Genomic DNA, 26,286 nt, shown 5'->3' with positions numbered 1-26,286 from the left:
AAGGGCTGATAATTTTGTCCTTAAAATAATGTTTAAAAAAGTAAAAACTGCTTTTATTCTAGCCGAAATAAAACGAATAAGATTTTCTCTAGAAGAAAATATATTATCAGACATACTGTTAAAATTTCCTTGCTTTGTTAAACATCAGGAAAATAAAAAAAAGAGAAAAATTAAAAAGGGGGCTAATAAATTTCTTCAACGGTATTTGACAACTGGCCTGTTTTATTCTTTATATTATCAACTTAGCCTTCCCATATATGCCTTTTTTAATTATTTAGGAAGGAAACCTGTACTTACTGACAATGACTAATTTCCCTTTTCAATTCCTTCATTTGCCGTTTATTTTTCCATTTACACGTCAGCTCACGTGACGGCCTAATGAGTTAAACCAACCTCTCAGTCAGGATTCTCCACTCCGCTTCTTACTACTTCATTTGCGGCCCAAGCTGAGAAATTCATTGTGCGGCAGTAAAAACAATTTACTGTTAATTACAAGGAGAAAAATGTGCCGTAGCGCTCTCTCCGATTGCCATGAATCACCACACACTCCCGGAGATTTATAAGGAATATGTAAGTAGGATGAATTAGCAGGGTTTAATAACAGAGGCACAAATCATGCAGCCTTCAAGGGCCTTTAATTGATACAGTGGAATGTGATAGGCATGAATCAGTCAGGCTCGTAGCGCCGCTCTAACATATGGTCAGCTCAATATGCTGCAGTCGACAGAGCTGACGATGTCATCGGCTCTTCCATATGGCAGGAGATTTTTAACGATTTTCCTCTGTTTATATTGTTATTGCTTTTAAGGCTTTTTGTGCAATAGCATAGGGTGTCATTAGTTATGCTTAAAGGTTTGGTTCATGCAAAAAAAATTCATTTTAGTTATAATCTTTGTACTCACTCTGGTTTTAATGCTTTTATTCTGTTTATATTGTTATTGCTTTTAAGTATTTTTATGCATTGTCATAGGGTGTCATTAGCTATGCTTAAAGGTTTGGTGCATGCAAAAAAAAAATAGTTCAGTAATAATCTTTGTATTCACTCTGATTTTTTGTTTCCAATACTGTATGTCATTCTTTCATTTTTGGCCTACAAAAAATGTAGGTAATTTCATACAGTGCAAGTGAATACCAAGCTCTATCAAGCTTTTAATAATGATGCAGAAGTGTCAAAGAATGGTCCCAGCAAACAGTATTTTTTATACTTTTTATGAGACCTACAAAAGGGTTAGATGCAGGGTGCGAATTTCAGGAGTGTTTGGGGGGATTGACTCCCCTAATTAACACTTGATCCCTCCTGAAGGACGTCAAAACAAAATGCATTTGCGGACAGTTTAACATTGATCTGTATAATTAAAATAGTAGATAATATAAATATACATTTGACCACCCCTTTAATGGTTAGTCTGGAATTGGCTGAAACAAGATGAACAAAACCAACAATACACACAGTTTTGGTTTGTTTTTCACACATCTTTATCATATACTCCCTTAACCCTTATGCTGAATTAAACTATTCTGCTTATTATTGGTTTATATTTACTGACTTTATCTAAGAGTTATATATTAATTAAATTATCCTTTGTCATACAAAAAAAAAAAAAAAAGAGTATGCAGCATTAAAATGACATATTGGTTAGAAAACAATGACTAATAAATAATACTGAGCTTTTGTGTGTACTATCCTTTTAAGGACATATTTTCTCATGCAAAATATTTGCATTTTTAATTTGATTCGTATATTTTTTTTGTGTTCTTATATGTAGTTTATTTAATACTATTGTGTTGCTCTACCCCCCACCCCAATATGAAAGCTCATTTTTACGACCACTTAAGCTGAATCTCCAATTCATTAATATTCAGCTCCCACACAAGCTGCTCTTAATGTCCTTACACTCCTGCCGTACGTCTGAACAAACAGCACGCTGACTAACCCAACACAACCTGTTGTCTGGACCACTCAAGACGATGTCTCCCTCAAGCCTTGTTTTCGCCCACTTCTCTGCCAGGATTTAATGTTGATGATTGCAATTTATTTGAGCCTTACCTCCGTTTTATGACTGTCTGTATACACAATGCACATCACTATTACATCAATGCACTATTAGACAGAATTACCATCTGTTCAAACCGAGAAGTCAGCATCTGCTTTCTCCAAGTGGAATGACATCAAATTGCTTTAAATAGCACACCACTGAAAGGAACGGAGACACTTAAGTTATTCATATCTTTATAGCAGAACGGTTAAATCGCAGATTAATGTTTCTCATAGCTATAGAGTGCAGTAGTGGAAATATAAACACAGTTTGTTTCCAATCATTTGGACTTCACGAGTCAGATTTGTCTTTTAATTCACATTCTTTAAGGCGACATTTAATTGTTTTTGATTTATCTTTACTAATATGCGCCACGCTGTCAGTTTTCATTGAACTGGCTGGAAAGATATCAGCGAGCACAGTATTTGATATTTTGTTCCTGGTTGCGGTCAAGGTTTTGGTTCCATATAATCAATGAATATTACATTAATCAGCAAGGCAGAATGTGACAAAGATCAAAGAAATTTGTGCATGCATAGCAAGAGTGTAACTGTTTAAAATCATTGTGTACAATCCATTTAATTGTTTGCTGGCAAGCTGCCGTGATTGGTTCAAATGCATAACATCCACAATTTATAGCCCTGTCAGATGGAAGATTAATTTTAGGACTTTTTTATTATTATTTTCTTATGTACCGTCCAAAAGTTTGTAGTGTGCACAATTTATTTATTTATTTTTATGATTTGGAAATAAATCTCTCATGCTCCCTTGGGCAGTATATGCAGCTATGGGGGAAAACAGTAAGGAACAATTCATAGTTACAGTATGTGTTTGACCACTGCTGACATTTCTTCTAAATTTAAAATAAAATGGTTTTCATTTAGAGCATAAAATTGAAGAAAATAAAACATGTTTATGTTCACTTTTAGACAACACTATACATGTTTAACTTTATAAGAGTTGAAGAGTTTCTCCCACAAATGAAAATTCTGCTTACGTTTACTCACCTTCACTTGATCAAAACCTATTTGAGTTTCTTTATTTTGTTAAACACAACAGAAGATATTTGATATGTTTCCACCACATGACATTATTTTAGAAAAATTACATAAAACGTACGTGTTAAGGATGAACTATCCATTTACAAAATTAATAGACTGTATGATCAAAAAATGTTATATATATTTTTTTTATCATTTAATTTTTTACTGCCATGAAATGGGGAAAAATATACTCTAAATGACAATATGTGGAAGAAATTTGATCATACTTTTAGAAAAGACATCAAATGTTACAGTTTCATTAAAAACATACCTTCTAAAGAAATCTCCTATGGCCTCTTAATGTTCTATTTCTGTGTGTGTGTGTGTGTGTGTGTGTGTGTGTGTGTGTGTGTGTGTGTGTGTGTGTGTGTGTGTGTGTGTGTGTGTGTGTGTGTGTGTGTGTGTGTGTGTGTGTGTGTGTGTGTGTGTGTGTGTGTGTGTGTGTGTGTGTGTGTGTGTGTGTGAATATATATATATATATATATTTCTCAAGCGGAAATATATATATATATATATATATATATATATATATATATATATATATATATATATATATATATATATATATATTACGGTTGAAGTCAAAATTATTAGCCCTCCTGAATTATTAGGGCCCCTATTTTTTCCCCAATTTCTGTTTAACAGAGGGAACATTGTTTCAGCACCTTTCTAAGCATAATAGTTTTAATAACTCATTTCTAATAACTGATTTATTTAATCTTTGCCATGATGACAGTAAATAATATTTTACTAGATATTTTTCAAGACACATCTATACAGCTTAAAGTGACATTTAAAGGCTTAACTGGGTTAATAAGGTGAACTAGACAGGTTAGGGTAATTAGGCAATTTATTGTATAACAATGGTTTGTTCTGTAGATTATCGGAAAAAAAAAGTTAAAGTCAAAATTATTAGCCCCCCTTTAATTTTTTTTTCTTTTTTTAAATATTTCCCAAATTATGTTTAACAGAGCAAGGACATTTTCACAGTATGTCTGATAATATTTTTTTCTTCTGCAGAAAGTCAGATTCAAATTTTTATGAAACCTTTTTTGGGACAAAATTATTAGCTCCTTTAAGCACATTTTTTTTTCTGACTGTCTTCAGAATAAACCATCGTTATATGATAACTAGCCTAATTACCCTAACCTGCCTAGTTAAAAAATTAACCTAGTTAAGCCTTTAAATGTCACTTTAAGCTGTATAGAAATTCTCGTGAAAAATATGTAGTAAAATATTATTTACTGTCATCATGGCAAACATAAAAATATATCAGTTATTAGAAATGAGGTATTAAAACTATTATGTTTAGAAATATGTTGAAAAAAAAACTTCGCTTCGTTAAACAGAAATTGAAAAAAAAACAAAAAAAAAAAACAGGAGGGCTAATAATTCAAGGGGGCTAGTAATTCTGACCTAGACTGTATATATACACACATACACAAACACACACAACCAGAAATAGAACATTTAGAGGCATTAAGAGATTTCTTTGGATGGTAAGTTTTTAATAAAACTAAAAACTCTAGCCGAAATAAAACTTTCTCCAGAAGGAAAAAATATTATTAGACTTACTGTGAAAATTTTATATATGTTAAACACACACACACACACACACACACACACACACATATATATATATATATATATATATATATATATATATATATATATATATATATATATATATATATATATACACATACATACAGTTAGGTCCATAAATATTTGGACATCGACACAATTCACAATTTTAATTTTTGGCTCTGTACACCAACACAATCGATTTGAAATGAACTGCGCTTTAACTGCAGATTGCAGATTGGCTTTAATTCGAGTGTATTTACATCCAAATCAGGTAAACACTGTAAGAATTACAACAGTTTACATATGTACCTCCTACTTGTTAAAGGAGCAAAAGTAATTGCGGAAAATTGGCTTCTAAGCTATTCCATGGCCAGGTGTGTGTTATTCCCTCATTATCCAAATTACAATGAGCAGATAAAATGTCCAGAGTTCATTTTAAGTGTGATATTTGCATTTGGAATCTGTAACTGTCAACTCTCAAGATCCAAAGAGCTGTCACTATCAGTCAAGCAAGCACTCATTAGGGGGAAAAAAACAGAACAAACCCATCAGAGAGATAACTAAAATATTTTAAATTTCTATTGTCTGTAGGAAGCTTTACAGTATTAAATTACTTCATATACATTAGGTTGTAGTTGGTGATCTTGAGCTAATTCAACAAAATAACCAGCCTGATCTCACGAGAAAACGTAAGTATTTTACGTTTTGGCAGTTTAGTGGCTAATTCGTACGAATTCGTACGAGTTCAGTTGTAAGAAAATGTACAATTTTAAAAAGGAGGCGTGGCACCTAACCCCACCCCTAAACCCAACCGTCATTGGGGGATACGCAAATCGTACTAAAATGTACGAATTAGATCGTACGAATTTGTACGAATTAGCCACTAAATGAAAAAGTTACGAATTGTCGTGAGATTTTGTTGAAATAACTTATAATAACCCAAGAATTTGTAGCCCAAATTTATGTTAGGAAAAAAATATTAAATAAAAATGTAAAAAAAAATAAAAAATCAAGAGAAACAGATAAATATATAAAATTGTTAAAATTTTGTAGGTTTTAATTTTTTTGTAACATTTTGCTTGAATTTTTATTATCTTTCTATTTCTAAATATGTTTGCTGACCTAAAAAGTATTCTAATAAATAAATCTGTTTAATAAATCTATTTTGTTCAATTGCACCAAAATATATTACCAATATTCACTGAGAAATGGATATAAAATTCATTTTTTAAAATCAAGTGTACTCCATTAAGCTAAGCACTAATACACACACACACACACACACACACACACACACACACACACACACACACACACACACACACACACACACACACACACACAATATTATAGCTTACTAACCTTTTAAATCCCATGTATCTATGTTCAAACGATATCTATAATCCTTCCAAAAAGCATTTAGTGTGCTCCTCCTCTCATTATCTTTTCAGATTTTTTCTGTGTAAAAGGTACCATAATTCTCTTTTGAGCACACATGCCCTCTCTGATGAGGACATAAGCTTGTAGCATTTTAAATAGGAAGCACACTGCCATTATTGATCTTGTTGAAATGTGAACAGCTAATCAAGAGTTGATGGTAATGTTTTATGTATATTACATCCATAAAGACAAGCAGAACAAGTGTACCCCGCCTGTACACATCGCATTGACTCGAAATACACCGTGCATATATTCCCCCCCGCCCGAAAAGGTTAGACAATTATGCATAAATCAATACTTTTCCTGTTACAGAAATAAGTATTATAGTTCCACTGAAAACGTCAGGCCATATAAATACAGCAAACGCTCAGGCCAGGCTGTAATTGGTGCTGGACATGTCTGTCTTTGACTTAGTCATTAATGTGATGAAGACAATATTAACCTTTTTGCCGAGCCTGTGAGAAATTTTTAAACAGTAAATGTGCTGGCTTGAGGAAGGAAGGAAGCATAAATCGTTTAAACCAAGCTCAATCCTACTCTGTTTTACATTTTTTCATGTTATTGACTTAGAAGAATGTTTTGTCCAGGACTTTGCTGGAACACTTATTAAATACAGTAGGTGATTCTGTAATTCTAGATACACTTTGCCTTAAAAAAAAACTCAGGAAAAAAAAAATACATCTATAAAAACAAAGATCTTTCCAATCAGATCTTTTCAGTGAAGAATTGAAAATATATTCAGTTTTAATTTTCTGCTTGTCAAACACAAATGTACTTTTAACCCCCAAAAATTAAATAAAAATAAATAATAATAATAATAATAATTTAAATGAAAATCTTAAGAACTTTTCAAATCAGTAAATTCGTCATACCTCTCAGTGCTTTAAATCCTATATAGTGACTTAATTTATCATATTTTATATTGTAAATTTAAAGTTAAAGTATTGTATCAGAATTTACACAAGAATAATGGACTCGAATTTTTATAAGAAAATTTTTTAAACATTTTAATCTTAAATAAATATTTTAAAAATGAAGTAAAATTAATTAAATATTGTTAAATGAAAAGTAAAATAAAATAAGTTGTTATATGTGATGGATAAAATAAACATCATAATTTAGATAATACGAAATCATAACACCTTTAACAGAAAAAAAATATTCAGTTGTCATGATCTCTAACATCTTGAAATTCACCACATATGAGCAAAAACTTACTAAATAATTGAATCTGTAAATATTTGAAAAAAGCAGGAAAACATATTGGCGGGCATTATGACCAGTTTTATTAAATGGTTCCATCACCAAACTTCAAAGCTCTTGTCTTCAACATAAAAAAGGTGATACAGGTTTGAAATGACATGAGAGTAAGTAAATGAACTGTCCTTTTAATGAATTTCCACCACCGGCAGACTCTCACTGAATAATCACTTCCGTTGCAGTACTTAAGGGCACGTGAAGCCACGTCAGTCACACTTCATTTTTACCGCCTTATGTTTTAAGGCAAAAACGATAAACGTCCAGCGAGACTTCACACAAATCCTATTAAATCAGCGGGAGGGATTTGAAATGATATCAGAGTTTCAATTATATAGACTCAAGTGCTATTGATTGAGTGTAATTTATGACTTGTGTGCCGTGATGGGCCTTGGAAGACAACACGTCCATTCCCTACGGAGGGTTTTTATTAGCGCCGCTGGTGTGGACGGCCTGACAGGCAGAGTGGGCTAAATGCACAGAGGATGTGTCAGGCTGAGGTAATTTACCTCCTCTCAGCCTACATGAGAGCCCCATTAGATCATTACAGCTGCATGCATGAAACTGAGCGATGGCTATAAATGCATATCTCCTTTTTTTATTCTCATATCTCTCCATCCTTTCCTCTTTTTTGTTATGATAGCTCCTGCAGGTTTGAGGGCCCCTGGATTAAGGCCGTTGAATATGACTGCGATGAATGTTTTCTGGGATGCCCCAGCTGAGCTCAACGGGCCTCCTCCTCTGTATCATGTGGAGAGGACGGATGTGTCTTTGTCTGATGCCCAGGGTCAGGTTATAAGAGGGAGACGCTTCACGGGGAGTGGCTTCTTCAGGTTTCCCAGTGCTACTCTGCCTGTCAATGCTGACTTTACAGGTATGTGAATTCATCAATAGGCTGTGATGATTGTTTGAAGGTTTTTTTTAACAGGTAAATATGAAATGCCAGCCGATCAATAGCCACAAAATCAATATTACAAAATATTTATGTAATATTATCTGTTTTCAGATAAAACCAAATTTTCAGCCATGAAAAATAAAAGAATTTTATGTCATGGGATTGATCGGACTCTGAAGAGTTGGTGTGACTTCTTAGAGTTGAGTGTGGGTGTTGGACAGCAGCTGGAAATTTCCCAACAATGAAAGTTGTTTTAAACCATCAGATTTTAAATCAACAATTACGAATGAAACAAACAAACAAAAAAAGTGTAGTGTGGTCAAGTTTTAACAAAAGTTGATTAAAAAAGTAAATTTTCGATACTATAAACCTTTTTCTTAGAATGCAAAATTACCCATTATTCTTTGCATGTATGCTCAAGGAGAATGCTAAGAACTTCCGGTTGGCAGCTGATGTGTATAAACAGTTACATTTGGACAGCTTTGAAACGATAGTTTTAATCTATTGTACCTGCTTTTATTATCGTTGAACTAATACTGTTGTCAATCAGCGCCACCTCTGAGGCATTTTCCCCTCGTTGTTAGACGGCATCTTCTGCAATTTAAATTAAGCCTTGTCATCGCTAAAATCAACTTTTTCTCTTTCTTTCAAACATAAAACCAAACTAAACTAATGTAATTCACCAAAATGTTTGACACACACTTAGCCTACTGTACTGTCCCACTGACACACTAATTTAATAACTGTGACAAAGAGAAAATAAAGTGACATTTTGAAATGACAGAAAAACACTAACCGTGGTAAATACTACACATAAATGAAACCGAAACGACTCGCAATTAGAATCAACATGCAAATCAGCCAGCAGATTATCAGTAACGGACTTTTATTAGTTATTTTTGTAAATTGCATGACTTGCATAACTGTTACGTTTCATGCCAGTAATCTGGTTTGCAGCGAAGTATTGCTTGTGTGTTTCTGTGTTGTGTGTTGAAGAGCCGCTAAGCTAAAAGCTGATAGGCAGGGGAAATACACTGTATTTCTGACGGCAGACACGTAAACTAGGAGAATGTTTTCTCTCGCGCTTAAACCACATCTGACAGATTATAGTGGCTTTAACACACACCTTTCAAAGCTGTGTGTCACAAAAACACTCCGTAATTCGCTCAAAACGCTATTGAAACCCATTTTCGGAGTGTAAATTACCAGTTGTAAATTATATAAACGGAAGTTCTAAACATTCTAACGGAAAACGATGGTCGCAATGGCGCCATGCATGAAGCCGCCAAGAAAAAGGTCTATAGCAATTTAAAAAGTGCATCAACAAATCACAATTGCTCGACGCAAGATGCTGTAATGAATGGGTTTCATAGCACAACACGGTGCTTTCCGCATCCTTCACTTCAAAGTGACAATGGCTGGAAAGAGAATGAAACCACCATACTGAACATTGCCGGGAAGTATAGCATCTTTCTTGTTATTTTTTATTTATGGCAGCTGAAAATTCTATCCCTACTTTTAACATTTGAGTTAGTAAATGATTTGCTACACTAGCTTAAATAAATACTGTACAACATTTTCATAGTGAAAATTTTTCGTTCATTCAAAACTCATGATTCCATAGATTCCTATTAAATTGATAGCATTTCAAACTCTACTTTGTTAAAAAAAATAATGAATAAATATCATTACTCCCTTCAAATGCAATAATTCACCCTAAAAATAAAAATAGTCATGATTCACTCACGCTCTACTTTTTCCAAAAATGATAGACTTTTTCTCTGTTGAAGAATGTTGGAAGCCCGTTGCCATAAATATTAAATGTATTTGATTCTCTACAGTGGATCTCCATGTCTCTTCCTACTATGGATTTTATTGGCTACCAATGCAGATGCTGATGGCATTTTCCATTGTCTGCACCATATTCAAGCTTTAATTTTATATATATATTTTTTTAAATCCAGTTTTATGTAATCATACAGTCTGCGTTTGCCACCACTTTATTCTTTGTTTGTTATGTTTAGTTTGTTGGAACTTTGCAAACTGTAAATATCAACAACTTTGTTCTTCATTAATATCATATTATAAAATTAATAATACGTGTGGATAATATCTACATTATGTTTTATACATAGACCCATGGTAAACTGAGAAATCCGTTCACAGTAAAAGGGTGTAATTTAATAAATATCAACATAATAATGCATACATTTTGCCTTTTAATACAATATGTGTATTGTTTGCTAGCTGTTTCTAAAAACCAAAATGTCCTGTGATACGTAGTGAATTAGAAGAACTAAGAGGCATTGTTTGACATAACATAAATACAGTGCAAGTTTTTTTATTATTATTATTGTTATCATAAAACATATATATAAACTTTCCTGTTAGTATATTGTATTATTCTGATCCCAAACAAAATCAACACAAATATCTTCAAATCCACCTTTAAAGTAGTTTTAAATATTCATATGGGCTGCTTCAAGCCCATCCATCTGCCCTAAACACTCTTAATTCATCTCTCACTCCTTTCCTCACTCTTCTCCATCCCCATGTATTAATGACTTCCATGATTAGACAAAGGGCAATTATACTTTTGTTTACAAACATAATTGGGGAATTGAGTTCCAAATGAATACAGGTTCCGGTTCATCTACTAATGCAAAAATCCTTCAGCTTGCCATTTGTTTAGATTACTTGCGCTTTAATTGCGTTAAATGCTCAGAAGGCGTTGCTTTAACTTATCAGATTGGTCAGTGTGATGTGACAAAGAGGGAAAACATCAGATGACCTTTTCAGCGAGTGACATGGGGATAAGGTTTAGTTTATTTTCCTGTCATTTGATAGTTTTTATTTGAGAACATGTGGGGAGAAAGACACTGAAATGGTCAAGTGAGGTTTGTATAATTTCCTTTTCTCATTCTGAAGGCTCTTTCTGCTGCATAATCCACAAACGAACATGAAACCATGTCATGTCGTGAGCCCTTTTTTGTTGGACACATGCTCTGAGATATCGGGGAAATCTGACTTTATTTATATTAAAACGAGGCAATTAGTAGATCTTCCCTAAGAAGTCGGCCACATTAAATTGCCTCCTTAAGGAGCGTGCATATAAATGGGTGACCCTTTGTGACCTTGCAATTTCAGGAAATGAATGGCCATTTCCCCCTCTAACTCTATTAACATTTAGCACTGCAATTTCCAGTTTTTTTTTTTCCTTAAATAATGACAAACGGATAAATCTTTATAAATCAAGCCCTGAGTTGAGTTCAGCTCACTCCCTAATTGATCAATGGCTGCAGTCAAAGTGGTGAGCTCGTCCTTGGGCCTGCTGGGATTATAAATGGCCACCAACTAATGAGGGAACCCAAAGAACAAACCAGAACGACAACACCCCTTTTAGCCAACTTTTCTTCTTACATCTTTAGTTCATCTGATTTTATTTCTAATTTTGTTTTTCGAGTGCAGTGAACATAAAGTGCTAAACGGCCAAATGTTGGCTTCTTGATTTTTGTGATACATTACTGAAAAAGACCAAGATGCTGTTTGTTTTATTGAACTGAAAAGCTCAATGGCTGAAATGAGGCATAATGACAACAACAAAAAAAGCGATGAACAAATAGCATGCTCAGGGACAAATACGTTGTGTTGTATTGAAATGTAGCCAAAGCAATAAATTAAGCTAAATCAATGGTCATCTAATCTTGTGCTTCAAATGACTTTGTTAAAGGATGCAAGTCCTAACAAATCAAAGTAAAAATGAGATTAAAAATGCAATATGGTTGAGGTGAATTGACTTGTGAGTTGTGTTTTTCATCGTCTTTGAATTATAACAGCAGTCTTGTTTTTTCCTGTTTTAAATATGTGCTTTATTTTATTTATTTATTTATTTCTAATTGAATTAGATATTTAAAATATTTTTTATTATTTTATTTAGTTTTATTTAAATTTTTATTTAATTCTTTTAAATTAATTTTTATTTATTATTTTGTTTTATTTATAATTTTATTTTATTTTATTTATTGTTTAATTTATTTTTTTAAATTTAATGTTTAGTGTTGTTTGCTTATTGTCTATATAGTATAAATATTTTATTACCAGTGTTATTATTTATTCCTTTTTAAATATTTTCATGCCTTCATTTTTTAGCTTATTTCTATGGAGTGACAATCAAGAAATGTACAGTTTTCCAAATTGGGAGGCAGTAGTACATGGTGAATGAAGCAATTTTCAAAGACTACATGCTATTGTAGCACAAAATGTTAAATGATACAAATTATTTTCCTTAATTAATTTGATTGATTGTCAAACGGCCTCAGTCAGTGGAAAGTAGAGGGAAACTTTGTACAGACATCATTAGTTTTTCCCCATTTAAAGATTAATCATGAAAAGCTCTGGCTCTTTAATTCTGTAATTTGTATATTTAATGGGGTGCTGCAGAATCTATGACAGTAATTAGCATTTCCTGAAAACTCATTAATACGCAACAACTTGATTAATGCCGCAATATTACTAACATGACTGAAGTTATTCAGGTTATGTACTAAGCAGATTAAATCCAAATAGCCCTGTTTGTTTTACTTATAGCTGATATGATGTTTTTTGGCAGAGAAAAATATTTTGGGATGAACGTGTTTGGCATCAGTTTCCATTATCCACAAACTGGCAAATATTCCCTTGCATGCTGTTTTTTTTTTTTCTTTTTCTTTTTTTTTCAGAATTATTCAAACAAAATGTAGCAAGGTTGTTAAAAAGAGTGATTCTATAGGAAATATACAATAAAATGTGTTTGAGTGTGTATACAGCATACACAGTTATGGAAAAAAAATAGACAAATTTAAACCTTTTGGGTTTATGGTTTATAGTTAATGTGACATTTCTGCCAGATTTTCAATTAAAAAGCGGTAATTTTTTCTACCATGTTTATTTACATTTTCAGACCCTACAGCATCATATTTTGGTTTTGATGGTCTCCAACAACAGGCAGATGTGCATGCTAGGCCAAAAAACCTTCAACAAACTTTCATTGTCTTATAATATGCATTTATTTTTACCTAATTATCCTAACAACTCCCATATGATTTAGCGTTTCAATTGTTCCGAAAACGATCTTTAGCGCGATGCTAATCTGTGCTGATTGGTCTGATGGACCAATCTGTCGTGATTGGTCGACTGCATTCAGAGTGAGACAGAGAGAAATTCCAACCACGGCTTATCAACAACTCTGAGGTAGTCAGTGCAGAGTGTATGTGTAAGCACAATGTAGGAGTGCATTATAGCAATGCAGTTTAACACCAGCATATTGCTCTATCATTCATTCATTTTCTTTTTGGCTTAGTTCCTTTATTAATCCGGGGTCGCCACAGCGGAATGAACCGCCAACTTATCCAGCACATGTTTTACGCAGCGGATGCCCTTCCAGGCACAACCCATCACTGGGAAACACTCATTTACACGCATACACTAAGGACAATTTAGCCTACCCAATTCACCTGTACCACATGTCTTTGGACTTGTGGAGGAATCCCACGTGAACAAAGGGAGATCATGCAAACTCCACACAGAAACGCCAACTGACCCAGCCGAGGCTCGAACCAGCGACCTTCTTGTTCGATGTGAAGCGAACGTGCTACCAACATTGCCACTGCGTTGTCCATATTGCTCTATTTATAACCATAAGTAAAAACAGTGACACACATTCAGTATTAATCCACACAGTGGCAAAAGCTGAACTATTTTGAGACCACCGCACGTGTGTAGGAACAGCTGATGGTGGCCATAGCAACAGCTAATGGCAGTAGATCGCAAGCTCACAAACGCATTCAAATCCATAAGCAAAGCGGCACGTGACGCGTTTTCAGCGTGGTTTTAGACGCAATATGAGAATATAAAGAGTTAACCAGATACAAGTCTAGCAGTTACAGATAACAAAACAGAAATAAATAATTTGCAAGCTAGAGAAACAACGCGGCAACCATTTTAATCACACTTACACTTGTGAAATGGAAGAAGAATTTTATCCATGAACTGTGTACTGTAAAGTTCCTGTCAAGCTCTGTCAAAGTCCCATACATCAATAGTTTTTTCTGATATTTTTTTTTACAAACGGCCGATGAATCCCCATTGTAAGTGTGTAGATTGCTAAAGCACTCGTCAGAAAAATGACAGGAACACAGCACAAGGCAGGGGCTATAATGCTGAGGTATTTTTTTAAAAATAAACTTCAAACACTGACTCTTTACAGCCTCGTCTTTGAGTAGAGAAAGTAACATTAACTTTCCCTCACACTTCAGAGCACAGCGTTTTCATAACATGATTCATCTGGTACAGTGTTTGTTTTCTTTTTTTTCAGTATTTGTGGGTGTGGCCGGGGATCTCAATTTTCCCGGGTCTGCATGCAACAAATGGACGGGGTTTAAGTTCCGTATCGACCTCACACTATGGCTAAAGATTTGTAACATCGGAGATTCATTCGAACTATTATGAGTTGCCTTTATAGATGAATCAATAATTTTAAGCATAGTGTACTTTCAGATTTAGCCTTAGCTGGATATTTCATTTCACTTAGAGCTGTGTTACACACTGCATGGAAGGGCATTTTCAAAAAGTAGTTGGGAATTTACAGTACCAGCGTATACATATTTTTTCAGTCTGTCCCTATTTGGTGGATGCATTAGCCTGAAGTGCTAAAGTGCTGATGCAGTCCCCATGTAAAAGTGCTTCACATCTTTCCCATGTCTTAGCGCGAGTCTTGAGACCCACAGAGGTGAATCTCATTCCTCATCAGCCTCGCTCAGACCAGCCCTGCGCCTGAGAGACCTCTGACCACAGCTTTTCTGGACAGGCCTGTCAGTGCGTACAGAGCCACGCTGCTCCGCTGGGATCCCAAATCCCACAGATGTCCCTTTAGCCTCCACATTGCCTCTCCTGTAATGGACCAGACGTTCTGATGGATGTGAAGCACTTGTCAAAAAATAGCTGATCACCCCAGAGAGATCTGCTCTGCTGAACCTACAACTTCTGATCCAGGTTCTCCCCCAACACTTTCTACAGGACCGAGACTGTCTGGTCAACATGAGACAAGAGCTTTCGCTGTTCTTTACTAAGCACCTTTTTTAAGGGTTGCGTTTAGTTGCTCTCTACTCATGCCATGGAAGAAAATACGTATGAACATATATTAGGGACATGTGGGGTCATGTGAAATTCATGTCGTGGGTAATGGAATGAAAATATCATGTACTGTAGGGCTTCTGGGTTTCATGTACAGTAATTCACATTTTGTTGTTTTAGTGAGGGTTTAAAAGGTATTTTATTTTTATGCAATGCAAGTATTGGAAAGCTTATTGTCATGAATGTTGACATGCTGTATTCATATATGAAAAGCTTTTTGGTTTGGAACAAAGTGATCAAAAACAGCTCTGTTTTGACACTGCATAATTTAAAACATTTAGCTTTGTATATCTGAATTAAAATATGGATTTCCAAATGTAAGTGTGAACCAAAAGTGGCTTATATTCAACCCAGGCTCATTCTGATTACGTACCACAGTATACATTTCTGGAGAGAGCAAAATATGTCCCTGGATTTTTTGCATTTTTTGTTTTCGTGGATCCGCTAGAGGCCGGTGTGTGCGCATTTTGTCAAATGTCAAATATCTTTCGCGAGTGCTATTCGTGCCTGCTGTTCTTAAGTAAATCCACCAGAGGCCAGTGTTGACTAACTCACTGACTGACTGACCAACCAACTGACCACCCCACTCTCCCCCTTCCCTAAACCCAACTAATACTATTTTGAAAAGTACCTATTGACCAGCCCACTCCCTGCCCTAAACCTAATTGCGGTGTTTTGAAAAGCAATCTAGAAAAAGAAAAGCCATTGCCTGACTATTACCACATTTTCAGATTTTACCACATTCTCACCATTATTTACTTGTTTATTTTATTTTTTTGGCTTCTGTTTTTGTCTTACTTGCTTTCTGGAACTGTTCTTTACTATACTTGAACCCGGTTGTTGCAGTTAACTCTGTTCTGCATATCAAGTCCGCCGACATACATGTCGAGCTACCAGACAAACTGGTAACAGCAGAAAAGCTGTCCATATGCAGGTAGGCAGTCAGCTGGTTACAGCATCATACTGCCCCATAGCATTCATTTTAAAGACTAGATGCAGGCTTAAAAAGCTCTGGCTAAATAATTTGTGATCTTGAGAAATGTATATAGGGCTAAGTTTTCAGAATGAGCCTGTGTTGCTTATATTTCAGTATGTCAATGTAGTTCCAACCGGATCGGAATATCGGCTATTTTTTTTGCACATCATTCTCTAGTAGCAAACTAACGGTAAGAGGAATATATTGTATTGTATATGTGAAATATATTGTGGATGAAACAGTCAAACTGACTTCCAAAGAGATGGACCGCCAATCCAAATAGTAAAGGTTGCTAAAAATAAATAAATAAATAAATAAATAAATAAATAAATAAATATATAAATATATATATATATATATATATATATATATATATATATATATATATATATATATATATATATATATATATATATATATAGTGGATTAACTTGCATAGATTAATTGTTCACCTAAAGAGTAAACATTGTAAATTTAGATTCCACACTGATGTTAAATGTTAACTGAATGCTGTTTCAGTTGATCTATAATTATAACATTATTCATTATTTATTATATAGAACTCCTCCAGTTATTAAAAAAGCCTTTTGTATAACTTTCAAGAAGAAACACAATACATTTTTTTAAAACCACAAACACCACAGTGTGTTTTTAAACATAGCCAAAACAATGTGATCATTAAACTATTGTTTGTTTTAAAATAAGACTTAGTCACGTTTAGTTATGTTTAGTTATGTTATGTTATGTTTAAGTTATGTTTAGTTTTATTTTTGTACTAAAAACATTAAAAAACTTTGACTTAAAGACAAATGTTTGGCCCCCAAACTGTGTACTATAATACCCCTAGTAATTAAACGGATGTTTTAAAATGTGATTTTTATTCTTGTGATGGCAAAGATACATTTTCAGCATCATTGTTGCTTGTGCATTGTAAAATCATTCAAATATGTTTTTATTTTTTTATTTTTTTTTGTTTATTGAACATTTTAGATTTATAAACTTATACAACAAAGCCCAAGAGAAAGCTACATTAAGATTAAAAAAATTATAGTGCAATAGGTACAAAATCAGAATAAAAAACATGCCTTATACAGACTCTGTCATATTTGACTAAAATTGTACAGTTTTCTTGCTGGCACCATTTATTTTGGTACAATAATGATGTAGAGTGAGTAGAGATTACAAGAAAGATCAACTAGAGTAGATGGGTCTAGCTATCGTTTCCGATCATTTTTTTTGTAGCTGTCAGAACATCAGAATCCTCCTTCAGTTGATGGATAAAGAGTTTGATGAATCGTCTAGCAGGAGAAAGAGTAATAGGTCACTTTGAATCTGAGCTCTCATTAGATCCGATACTATGTCTCGCACCCTGGACCAGAAAAATACAATTTGCTGACATTTACAGAACATATAAGTACCTTGTGCAAAGTTACATAACAAAAAAAGGTCTGACTTTCCTATTCGAATATGTTTAAATTGAAGAAATTTGGATTGGATTGGATTTGGATTGATCATTTTAATGCGTCCTACAAAACATAATAGTTTTATCAGGCCAGTAGTTTCCTTGTGCACTCTAGCATACAGAGTCCGTCCTGTAGGGTTGGTATTCAGATGGTATAATCCCTGTATCAGTTGTATAGATCTGAAGCCTGAAGAAACATCTTGCTGCTCTACATGAGGTCAACCAGACTTACAACCTCTTCAATCCACTGGAGATTCAAAGATAGATTAAGCTGAATCTTTTTAATCTAAGCAGTCTGTATTTGAGTGGGCTTGTACTCGCAGCCCTCAACATATTAATGAACTTATATTGAAGAAGGATATCACTTCAAAGGTGTTTTTTTTACGTTTGATTTTTAGGTCAGATGGTGGAAGGTTTTTACTACTATTTTTTAAAGCGGTTCTGTTAGAATAAAGCCTTTAGAGGGTAGTTTTGTTCTCACAGGCATCACCCTGGATCCTTAGAGCTCAGTTTCTCACACTTCTGGGTGTTTTTATTCTGTCATTTGCTCTTACAATCTTCTAAACGTGATTTTTGCATGCATTTTTCAAATATGCTGTTTTCTGTACAGTGTTTTGATCAAACAGCCTGTCACCATTGACTGTCTCTCCAGGCTTGCAGCTGAGTTTCCGGACACGCGCTGAGGAGGGGCTTCTGCTGTTCGCTGTTTCCCCTGGAGAACAGGAGGAGTATGTCGCTCTGCAAATACACAACGGCCGCCCGTACTTCCTCTTTGACCCTCAGGTACTTCATGGTCATGAACTGCTGTGTTTGTTTATGCTATAAAAAGCCTTTGGTAACACTTTATTTTGACAGTCCCTTGTAGACATTCTGTTGACTATAAGTGGCCAAAAGTGAAGTGCTAGGAATATTTATATCCCTATTCAAATATATCCCGATGTCATAATGATTTAGATTTTTTTAAGCATCACTGCAGGGGTCTAAAATATTTTGACTATGCATTTGACTGGATTAATATATTACTATGAATAAAGTCCATACACCTTACTGTCAGTAACTATAGACCTAACTAATAGGGATATGACAAGATCTCGTATGACGAGATCTCGTGAGTTTAAATCGTAACAAGATTCCGGTCACACTTTATTTTGATGGTCTGTTTGTTGAATTTAAGTTAAGTTGCATCTACATGCCAACTAATTCTCATTAAATTGTAGAAGTAGACTGTTAGTTTGGGGTTAGGGTTAGTGTAAGTTGACATGTACAGTACTTGTTAAGTTTTTTATATTCAGTTAAATGTCTGTTGAAGGAGCTATTAAGCAGGCAGTCTACTAATACTCAAATGGACCATCAAAATAGAGTGTTGTTTCGTGAGTTGTGATGATGGAGCATGATGGTGAAATTAGCACTAAAGATTGGAGGCAGGATTGGATTTGAATCTGCACAACTACTGCTTTACACAACTGGCAACCCAAACTGCCTCTGTGTTGCGCGTCACTCGTTTGCTTGGGCGGGTGTGACGTAACAGCGAGTTACGCATCTAACAGAGACTACAACTGCAGCTGCGCACTTAACCATGCAATGGAATAGCACTTTAGATATGCTAAACTTCGTTGTAAACACAAATAGCATTAAGATGTGGAGTATTCAGTTCAGACATGTTAACAACTTAATCAAACTGTTACATTCATGAAGGACATTTAGCTGAATTTTATGACAGGACAAGACATATACGCAGGGCTGTTCTACACTATTCTTTCAAATACAGAGTCAGTAAAGTACCACAGATGCACACATCTCTAAGCAAGCAAGCACATACACGCACTGTTAACATCTTGAGACATCACAAAACACGCATTTATGCTGTCTGGGAAAATCATAAGTCCTCCTTTCATTCAGCTAACGCTATTAAAATAAATTAAAACAACTCTCTCCTATCAGTTCTTACTTCATTTTCGCATCCAGTACCTCAGAGTGAGTCATGGGGGCATGAATGAAATGCTGCTGAATGAAAGAGAAACTGCTGAAAAATTTTAAATGACATATCAAAAATTACATAATTTTTTTAAGTTCAATTTGTGGTAAGGAGTTCAAGTCAGTCAGTAGAGTTTATAGTCCTTTAAGGCATACAGTATTATTAATTAAAATAGAAATAAAATACCATTCATCACAATAAAAAAACACATTTTTTTACATTTTGTGATTTATTTTTTTTCAGTTGAATAAAACATCTATTTTCCATTTATATATTAACAAATATTTATCTAATATTTAAAGTTATATATAAAAGACTATTTTCCATTCACATGCTAGCAAAATATTTTGCAGTGTTTACATGTCCTTTACAGCTCAGAGTTCAGTAAAATAGAAGTAAAATAACATTTATTACAAGTTGATTTATAAAAAAGCATTTTTGATTTTTTAAAATAGTTTTGCAATTTGTCATTTATTTATTGGAGTAGGCATCTCGTCACACCCCTACTAACTGTAGACCCCTCCCTTCATAGAAATCAAGACAAAAGAGTCACCGAGTGTTGACAGGAATGTGTCCTTTAAACGTAACTGTTTTACATTTTGCCAGTTTAGCGACTCTGACAAGAGTTCAGCCGTACAAAAATGTACGATTTTAGAAAGGAGACATGACATCAAAACCCACCCCTATACCCAACTGTCATTGGAGGATAAGCAAATCGTGCTAAATTGTAAGAATTAGATTGAACGAATTCATACGAATTAGCCGCTAAATCAAAAAGTTACGAATTGCCGTGAGATATCATTGGTCTTTCTTGTCCTCTTGTGCCCAGTTGATCTAAGCATCTTCTACATTGTATATTTAATTGCATGTGTCTATTGTTATATGACATTATTAAAAGCTAAAGTTTATTTAGTTGATTATTTTGGACTATATAATGCATGTCATATGTAACTTTATTTGTATATATTTTCATCTCCCACTACATCTCAACAAATTCAGAGCATTAGTACACTTTTACGTTAGGGTTAGGGTTAGTAATAAGTTGATACGATAGTTGATAAGTACTTGCAATTTTTTATTTATTTATTTTTTGTAGTATGTTTATTTGGTGACCATCGAAATAAAGTGACAGCAGATGGTAAGCAGACAGTATTGTCATTGCAACTTGTCTTAATTAATGTTTAAAAAATGTAAAAAAATAAAATAAAATAAATAAAGTTATAGTTAATAAATAACTTAACTCCAGCCTGTTGAAAGTACAAAATTTAAACCTAATGTATTTTTGATCTAATGCTGTAATGCCTAATTTCCCATGACTGATTTGATTGTTTTATTTTTAGCTTATAATTTTAGGGCCCTATCATACACCCGGTGCAATAAGGTGCAATATGTGTTTGCTATCATGTGTTGCTAATTTCAGACCAAAGTAACCCTAATTTTTTCACTTACAAAGTCCGCCATGTACATAGCAAATGCGCCATGGTGCGACGCAACTGACTCTTAAAGGGAATGGGAGATGGGACTCTGATTGGTTTATTCTCAAAACACACCCAGGCCAGAACTCATTAAGAGAATAAGCTCAACCCTGTTAGACCATGTGCCACGGCATAGAGTATATTTTTCCATCCTTAAAATAGCAAAAGTGGATTTAAACATGTCCTTAATGCTTTTGCGTCATGTGCTTTTTAGACTTTGTGCCTGATCGTTAAAATAGAGCCCTAATTGTGGACCAATTTTGCATCAGCAATAATATGAAAGTAATTGTCTTATCTTACCTACCAGAATGGTGATATATACTTATCTATTTTACTAATAACTTCTTCAGACAAAAAAAAAAAAAAATCATGCATTTTGATGGATGGACTATCAAGTTCTTCTCTAAAAAAAAAAAAAAAACTTCAACTGAAAGAGTGTTTGAGACCAATTAACTCGTTACCCGCAGACATTGGGTGGGGAATAGCAATAGCATGCTAATTATGCACGCTGCAGCACTAGCATGCAGGGTTGAGTCTATTGCTCTGATGATGAAAGCAATCATGAAAGATGATTTCACATAAGTGTCCAGGAGACCACCGAGAAACTCTCCCCACCAATAAGCGCCATTGCCGAATACTGCCAGTTTTGCATTCGTAAACACATTTTGTCTGGGTAGTTTGATAATTATAACTAAAAGTGGTGTCATGCCCAATTAATGTCCCCTGATAGCATGCCCATTAGTTCCCCCATTAACGAATTCAACAATTCTAATGGGATTAGCACCATGGGATGCTAATTGAGCGTGACACAGGGAACTGGTATGCTTCCCCACACACTCTTTCTAATGATGAAATTAATGAGCATTTTATGAAACACTGTCTCATGAAAGCGTATTTAGTTCCTGTAAAGGCTGTCACAAATGATGCTGTTTTTTTTTTTTATCCCAACGTCTCCTTATTGGAGTTTCTCAGAGATAAGCGAGTGATGAGTGGTTTCCAGGCATACAGTGAGGAGAGAAGGTCTCTCCGAGGCCCATGGGCATGATTAGTTGCATTAGTACCACGGACAGCGCCCATTTCATCTTAAACAAACTCAAGGGCTATTAAGCAAGAGTATGCTGCTCACTGTGTTAATGACATGCACTACATCACCAAAACCTATAGCCGCTTCTATAGAACTGCTGTGGAACAGATCTTTAATGAACTGTTTGGAGTGTTAGTGTGTAAATTCTTTTCCCCATGCTCACGCTTTTCCATTGGCCATTAGTTTTTATGGTTAAAGTGAGCATTTGCGGGATTTCCAGGAATATCGACAAAACCGTTTCTCCTAAATGTTTTTGTTGTTTGCTTTTTTGGTTTATTGAAGTTGTGAGTTTAGTCAATTTAAAGCAATGCTTCTCAACCAGGGGTTGAGGGGTCTTTAAGCTTCCAAGAGTGTCACAGGATAACTTAAAGGTGTAGCAGGCGATTGTCTTCAGAAACTTTTTTTGTTATGCTGGCTGAAAGTCTTTGCATCCTGATAACAATCATTAAAGGAAGCCACATCCATATCATCCTGCAGCCCAAGACTAGTTACAAGTTGAAGCTAAGCAAGGCTGACCCTGGTTAGTACCAGGATGGGAGACCACATGGAAAAACTAGGTTGCTGTTGGAAGTGGTGTTAGTGAGGCCAGCAAGAGACACTCAACCTGTGGTCTGTGTGAGTCCTAATGCCCCAGTATTGTAATAAGGCACACTATGCTGTCAGTAAGCACCATCATTAAAAATTCCATGGCACTTCTCATAAAGTCTAGGGGTATAACTCCGGTGTACTGACCATATTCTCTCCATTGACCCTTACCCATCATGGCCTCCCAATCATCTCCATCCACCGAATTGACTATCACTGTCTCTCCATTCCACAAATGGCTGGTGTGTGGTAAGTGCACTGGTGCCATTGTCCTGTAGCTGCTGTCGCATCATCCAAGTGGATTCTGCACACTGGTGGTGGTGTGGAGAGACCCTCCTCATGACTGTGAAGCACTTTGGGTGTGTGGCCATACACAATAATTGTGCTATATGAATACACATTACATTACATTCAACTGAATTTATTTGTATTTTAATATTCTATAAAAGGTATAGGACCAAGAAAATTAAAAGCATCCAATTAAAACCATCAGGCTGAACATTACCGTACCTGCCTTTCAAATTATAAAAAGGATTATGTCACATGCGCATTATGGACACGGTTCAGACAGAAAATGGCATTCAAATATCAACAACACACATTCTTTTTTTAAGTTTGGTATTATAAATATTATATATTTATGTATTTATATTATAAATAAGTATTGTAGTGATTTTGAATGTAGTGGCAAACAGTGTATTGGCTTTTTTGGCGATTTTCCAGGGTGGGACGAAGGCTTTCAGTCCTATCAGGCTAATGTTAGCATGCTCACATCAATAGGAAAGATCTCCTGTTGCACCTTTAATAGGTGACTTTTATAACTGGTATACTTTTAGCTCGCTCTAGTGTATAATGTTGTTGTTGATCATGGGAATGATTTGCAAAGTAACATGCAATATCCACTCCAAAAGGGGTTGTTTTTAGATTGTTCTCATTCCGTCATTCTAGATTAAATAAATTGGTGTTCAATTTTAATTTTTCTATAGTATCATTCCATTGTTATATCATTCTATTTTAATTGAATCAGTTTTTAGATTTGCTTTTGATTTAAACTTATCCCAACCCAGGCTCATTCTGAAAATGTACATATATATACATTTCTAGAGACTGCCAAATACGTCCCAGGAGCTATGTTTTTTTTTTTTTTTTTTTGCAGTTTTTTTTTTTTTTTGCAGTTTTTAGTTTTCGCGAATCCACCAGAAGCTGCTATGTATGATTTTTCAAATCTCAATTTTTTTCTCGCGTGTGCCGTTCACACCCTCTGTTCTCGTGTAAATCCATCAGAGGCCACTGTTGACTGACTGACTGACTGACCAATCAACTGACCAACCCTCCTTCTTCTGTAGGTTGGCACTTAGCTGGTAAGCGAGAAAATAAATCCCCCCCCACCACCACCAAGCATCCATTTTAAAAAGAAAATGCAGCCATACGTTCTTCTGAAAGCAAAAGTCTTCTGAAGGATACTTTCAGTGCTAATTAATTGATTTTAGTTGGTTTCCCAAATTATACATTAGACTTTTGCTGCATGCTTTTAGGATGCATTGTTTTAGTTTAAGGGCAAATTGGCAATTGGATATATATATTTTGCTATATATTTTGCAATTGGCTATATGCAATTTGCTATATATCAGAATTTCTCCTTTATTTTGCTCCAAGGAAGAAAAAAAATGTTTGAGTAAATAATGACAGAGTATTGTTTTAGGATGGGCCATTTCTTTAAGCACATCTCAGGAGCATTTGCATGTTTACCTCAAAAAAATTCCCTTGAAATGAAACGCAATTGATAATTCATGAGCGTAATTAGCAATTAACTTATGCAAGTGGATGATTTGTGGTGCAAATATCCTCTAGCATTGCTGCAATGTTTTCTTAAAATGGATGAACGCTGTGACTGATCGTTTGGGGTTCAGTCATTAGGATTCCCAAGCTGATGTTTTCAGCATGTGACTGAAACATGCATACGTTACATCAGATGTTCAGGTCGTGATGTCATTGACAGGTCTTCATCTCACTGACCGAGATTGATGTTGCATGTTTTTGTCTCCAAGCATGTGAAATAAACACATTTTGTAAACACATTTTAGGCTGGCATAATTAAAGTTAGCAGTTAAACTTGCTGGCAGATGATTTTATTCCGAAAGGCTTTTAGTTGTTGTGACAGAATTGATCTCCAATCGTAAAGAAGCCCCATTGAATACTTTCAAAGGGAGGCTGGATAGGAATGCAGTGTTGTGTCTGTCCCGGTTTCTCCCTGAAGCTGTTTCTTCTTCCCATCTCTCTCTCTCTCTCTCTCTCTCTCTCTCTCTCTCTCTCTCTCTCCCCGCAGTAAGCATATCACAGGGCTGACTTCCCCCAGCATCCACACACATATTGATTTGATCATTAAATCTTCATCACAAAGAGGAGATGCGATACTTTGTGTCTCGGTGCTTTCACTGCAGAGCACTCAGTCAGGCTGTTAAGTGTATGAACCTGAATGATGTCATATTTTAGCAGGACAATAACCCCATCTTATGTTGATGGTGCCAGCCCGTGAAATTTACTGCTTTTGGGGAATGTCCTATCTCTGGGCAGAATTCCTCCACGACTTTAGTTCTGTGCCAAGAGGGATTCTGCTGCAAGTTTTTCAACTCCTTCTCCAACTTCTCCTATACATATCCACCTACTGGTTGGTAACTGGTCAAAGTTAGCTCTGTGTGTACTGTATGTCAGCATGACCAGTTGTGGTGACCCTTTACTTTTTACTTAGTAACTGTACAAGTGTTGTCCAACATTGCAATATTTTTAACTATATCTAATTTTTCCTTGTGAATTAAAATGTTTAAAAAAATTTTTTGGATAAATTATCTCCACCTATAGTTTTTTTTCCTGTCATTCTGTCTTTTCTCTCTGTATCAATTGTTTAGTTTGTCAATCATTCTGTCTGTTGTTCTGTATATCTGTCATTCTGCCCTTTTGGCTTCTTGTTCTGTCCTCTTGCTGCTGTCTTTCATTCTGTCATCTCATCTTGCTTGTCATTCAGCTCATTGTTCTTTCTATGATTCTTTCCACCATCTTATATCTTTTACCTTTTCTATCTGTGTTGTCTTTCTGTTTGTCATTTTGTTTATCATCTAGTTGGTTTTTCTGTTGTTCTATTCATCATTCAGTCCATCTGTCTGCTGGTTTCCGGTCTGACCGGTTTTAAATCTTTCAACTTTTTTCCAAAATATAAAAAAATGCATTTGCTTTACCATTAGTTTTTGTATGTTCCTCTGGACCAGTTGGCATTTCTGTGTCGAATTTGCATGTTCTCCTTGTG

At 34.9% G+C, this 26,286-nt stretch overlaps 1 protein-coding gene across 2 annotated transcripts in view; it reads left to right on the top strand.

Moving 5' to 3' along the window:
- ush2a (Usher syndrome 2A (autosomal recessive, mild)) overlaps positions 1-26,286 on the top strand; it is a 412,815-nt gene that overhangs the window by 115,001 nt on the left and 271,528 nt on the right. For both annotated transcript variants that reach the window (XM_087290677.1, XM_087290676.1), the window contains exons 21-22: positions 8,007-8,237; positions 18,519-18,649. In XM_087290677.1, coding sequence (XP_087146803.1) covers positions 8,007-8,237; positions 18,519-18,649 — 362 coding nt within the window. The remainder of the gene's footprint in view (positions 1-8,006; positions 8,238-18,518; positions 18,650-26,286) is intronic.

This window comes from Danio rerio, chromosome 17 (assembly GCF_052040795.2).
Source record: "Danio rerio strain M-AB ecotype USA chromosome 17, GRCz13ab, whole genome shotgun sequence".
Classification (NCBI taxonomy): Eukaryota; Metazoa; Chordata; class Actinopteri; order Cypriniformes; family Danionidae; genus Danio; species Danio rerio.
The sequence above is the reverse complement of the archived record's forward strand: the minus strand, read 5'-3'. Positions and strand labels throughout refer to the sequence as shown.